This window comes from Marmota marmota, unplaced genomic scaffold, assembly GCF_001458135.2.
Source record: "Marmota marmota marmota unplaced genomic scaffold, marMar, whole genome shotgun sequence".
NCBI classification, from domain to species: domain Eukaryota; kingdom Metazoa; phylum Chordata; class Mammalia; order Rodentia; family Sciuridae; genus Marmota; species Marmota marmota.
In genome coordinates, this window is record NW_026000174.1 from 15,693,829 (window position 1) to 15,698,493 (window position 4,665).

Here is a 4,665-nt window from a genome sequence, read left to right on the forward strand (position 1 = left end):
AGTTTTCGGCGGACACAACATCTTTGTTTGTATGTGGTGCTGAAGATCGAACCCGGGCCGCACGCATGCCAGGTGAGCACACTACTGCTTGAGCCACATCCCCAGCCAAACACTTCATATGTTTTAATTCATCTAATCATTAAAACAAACCATTCTACAGATGAGAAATCTGAGGGACAAAGAAGTTGAATAATTTGCCCTAACTCACCCAGCTCATCAGTACAGACCTGGAGCTGGACCCAGCAGTCAGATCATTCATCACCACTCATGGAAGGCAGGACACTGGTCAGCAAGGAGATTTCTATGTAAGATTGCTGTGACTACATTCTACATTTCATTCCAGGACTACACATATATGTGGAGAGGAGTCTCAGGCAGGATGAACTCCCCCACATTAAACTCTCAACCACCAGCCTCTCTGGTGTAAAGTCCTTGAAGAAGCCATCCACTTTGCCTATCTCCTTTTATAGTGAATTCTCACAAAGCCACCCTGCTTGCCCCAATATCTCTCTCTCTCTCTCTCTCTCTCTCTCTCTCTCTCATGCACACACACACACACACACATACATGCAGTTTGATCCCCCCACTTCCACCATCTAAAAGCCCTTCTGCATAGGTCTGAACCCAAGGTTCTTTCTTGGAAGGCTCTTCAGCTCTATGCCAACCAGCTGATGCAAATGGCTGCCTGCAGAGAAAGAAACTCCCAATCCCTAGTCCTGAGGCATAAGAAGGCCTGTTCCTGCCCAGATGACTATATAACAGGCATTTTGCAGTGAAACTTCTTATCATTCAGTACGATTTGTTTGATTACTTCTAAAGATGCCAAGCCTTTGGGGATTGGACTGCTCAAAACTCTTGGTTGCAAGTGTTAGAAGCCCAAGTAAAAGCAATTTAGACAAAAGGGAATTTATTGGCTCAAGAACAAAACTGTAAAATGACAGGGCTGGATGGTAGTCTCTGAGACAGCTAGAACCAAGAGCTTAAGCAGCACTGGACCTCTTTGCCTCCCCTCATATCTTTGCTTAGCCTGCAACCTTCAGTTGCTCTTACTGGGGGAAGCAAGGTGGGGCAAATTCCTCCAGTGAGGGAGGACTTTCTTCCAGACAGAGGTTGACCAAGGAGGGAGGAGGTTCCTGTTCCTAGGAAATGGAAGAATTAAGAGAGGAGGATAATCCTTCTTTAGAGAGTGTGGGAGTGAGGACTCCTTCTGGAGAAGCAAGGGCAGGACTCTTCCACACAAAGATTTCAGGTTAGTCTAATTGACACATAACAAACAGATACGGGAAGATCCAGGATGTGCTAGGCATCCTGGGCTGGAGAGAACATGACAACAAAAGGACCCAGTTCTGCTCTAAGAACTTGCACTTTATTGCAAACAATTCAACAAGGAAACTTGAGTAGCCAAAGGAGATGGAGGGGCTGAGGTCAGTGGTAAAGTGCTTGCCTAGCATGTAGAGGCACTGGGTTCTATCCTCAGCACCACATAAAAATAAATAAATAAAACAAAGATATTAAAGTCGGGGGGGAGGCACTGTGGAACCTAGAAGGGATACTCAGCCTAGGCTAGGAACATCAGGAAAGGCCCCCAAACAACAGTGATGTTCAAATGAAAACAATGGATAAATAATTTGGGTACTTTTGGGGGGATGCAGAGAGTGGGGTAAACTTTCTACCCAGAGAAAACATCTGTGAACAACCACAAAAGATTAATTATGAATGCTGCGAAGAAAGCCAAGGTGAGGGGAGGAGACAGGCTGGAGTGCTGGCATTGAGGATATTGTGGGTCAGAGTGAGAGCTTGGATTTGATCATGAGGTCAATAGAGAGCCATGGGAGGGTCTAGGAGAGTAGTGGCTGTATTCAAAATTTCCAAACTCTGAGATCCCTTGGGCTTCCTGGAAATATGTCCAAAGGGAGGGAAACACCTCACACACTAGTGGGGAGGACTCACTGAAGCAGTTGAGCTGTCAAGGCTCAACTACTACAAGTTTAGACCTGAAAAGTAATTGGAGAAATACAGAAAATAACAAGCACTGGCAGGGATGTGGAAAAAATGCAACCCTCGTGCACTGTAAAATGGGAATGTACCATGCTATGCTGTGCAATACAGTACAGCATTTCCTCAAAAAAATAAAAATAAAAATACTGCAGAATTACCATATGATCCAGCAACTCTTCTTCCAGGTATATATCCAAAAGAACTGAAAGCAAAGTCCTCAAAAGATACTGTGCACCCAGGTTCATAGCACACCCCGAACCCAGTATTCACAGTAGTTGAACTATGGAAGCAACTAAAAGTGCCCATCAATGGATGAATGGATAAGGAAAAGGAGATATACACATACAGTAGAATATTCAACCTTAAAAAGGAAGGAAATTCTGACATATGCTACAACATGGATGAATTCCAAAGATACTCAGTGAAATAAGGTACACATAAAAAGACAACTACTGTGTGATGCCTCTTTATAGGAGATACTTAGAGTAGTCAAAATTATAGGGACAAAAGGTAGAATGGTAACTGCCAAGAATTGAGGGAAGGAAACCAGAGAGTTATTGTTTAATTAGCATAGAGTTTGGATTTAAAAAGATGTAAAGAGTTATGGGGACAAATGGTGGTGATTATAGCACAACTTGATAGATATATTCGACAACATTGAACTATATAATGAAAAGCGTTAAGATGGGAGGTTGAGGCAGGATGATAGTAAGTTTGAATCAACCTGGGCAACCTGGCAAAATCCTGAATCAAAAAAATAAAATAAAATAAAATAAAAACAGCTGGCGATGTAGCTCATCAGTAGAGCTCTTGCCAACATGAGCAAAGCCCTGGTCAATTCCCAGTACAGCAGAAAAGAAAAAAGAAAGAAAGTTAAGGTAGAGAAAACCCCTCAAAGAAATCCCTCTGCCATGGAGTACTTACAGGAACTGGGGATAGGGCGGTCCTTGTGTGAAGCAAAGAATGGGTAGCCAGGAAAAGAATGACCTGAAGAGAGATGTCCTCCCCACTGTGCTGGTCAAATTAGGGGAAAGAAATTTCAGGACTCCTTCTCCCAATCCCCAAGGGCTTTGGCTATAACGAGAACATGCCCCTCTTTTGTCTTCTCCTTGGGTTTCAGACCTGCCATCTGCAGCACCTACGAAGGTTCAGGCGTAAAAAGCTGGGGGCTGAGCAGGGAAATAGCTCAGTTCATCCCTCAGGTGGGCCGTAGAGGCAGCAGTTCATTTTCCTGGTAAAGATTCTGTGTAGGTTATCCCATAGCACCGGGAGCTGGTGACAATCCATGGAAGGATGCAGTGGCCAGGGACAGAAAGAGTCTACTAGGTCTTGCTGGAGAAGAAAAGGGCCTCTGGAAGAGAGGGGTGAGAGACTGAAGGAGAGGAAAGGGGTCACTGGGTCACTCCCTCAGCCAGACATCCATCATACACACACCCCGAACCCAGAGGTCACACCAGGCGGTGCAGCGCGGAGAGGGGGACCGATCTGAAGAAACCGGGAGGGAGAGGCAGGCTGGGCCCTGATGGTGCAGGTTCGTGCAGCCTTCGGGTGGGGAAAAAGTCGGGCAGAGAACTCGGCCCAAGACCTTCCCCCTCCTCAGCCCCGCGAAGGGCAGCCCGGCAGCGCCTCCATCAAAATGCCTCGGCCTCCTCGGCGCTCCAGCTCGGAGGTCTCAGCTCTCTGGAGGCTTTTTCTCTCCGCCTCTCAGTCTCTGTTACTCCGCCAGTCTGTCCCTGGCCTTGTAGCTCTGAGACCATCCCTCTGTTTGCGTCTCTGTCTCACTAGGACTGTCCCTGTTTTGTCTCATCTCTCTCCCGCTCTCCATCGCAATCCGGTCGCCTCGCCGTCTAGGTCTTATCCCTAACCATTCTCTATCTCTGTGCTTGTCTCACTCTCTTTCCCGTCTCCTCTCCCTTCCCCCCCCATTCTAGTCTCGGTCTCTGCCTCTGCCTGTCCCCATCTCCAGCCCTACCTTTCTCTTGTATGTTTCAATCTTATCTCCATCTGTTTACCTCTATCTGTCTCTCTTGTCCCCTGTCTCTGTCATGGTTTCTGCCCCTTTCTCTCCCGGTCTGCGTCTCTGCCTCCTCTCTTTACCCTCATCCCTCCCCGTCCGCGTCCCAGGCTCCATCTCTTTTCCATCCTTGCCTCCATCCCCCCTTCAGGGCAGCCTCCGCAGTTCCCGCCGGGATGGGACCGCGCTGGGGGCGGGACTGAGGGGCCGGCCAGATCTGACTAACTCGGTTATTGAGGCGAATTGAATTAACTTCTTCACACCGAGGCCGCGGGGCCTGCCTCCCCTCGCTTCTGCAGGGCCGCAGGTGGAGAGGCCCAGGAAAGAGGTCGGTACCCCCTGACTTGGCACGATGTGTAGAGACCGAAGGTCTGGGCCGGATTGGGACAGGATGGGGACTCTGGTGATGGGGTCCCATGCAGCCCCACCCTGCACCTCTGGAGTCCTAAGAGGCTGCAGAGACTCTTTGGGGTGGGGGTCGGGGTAAATAGGGGCGGGGTCTGGGATGCCCAGGCCCCGCCCCGCGGAGCTCGCCCCGCCCCGCCCCCTCCGCGGGGTCCTGCGCGTTAAAAGGCGCGCGGACCCGCCAGCTGCACTTGCGTTGCACCCGGGCACAGTGCGGCCGCGAAGGGGCGGGGCCGGGCTTTGACATC

At 49.2% G+C, this 4,665-nt stretch overlaps 1 protein-coding gene across 1 annotated transcript in view; it reads left to right on the plus strand.

The window, feature by feature from the left end:
- Nucleotides 1-4,364: 4,364 nt before the first annotated feature.
- The window catches only part of Phox2a (paired like homeobox 2A), a 5,420-nt gene continuing 5,119 nt past the window's right edge, over nucleotides 4,365-4,665 (plus strand). The window contains exon 1 of the mRNA XM_015503072.2: nucleotides 4,365-4,381. Coding sequence (XP_015358558.1) covers nucleotides 4,365-4,381 — 17 coding nt within the window. The remainder of the gene's footprint in view (nucleotides 4,382-4,665) is intronic.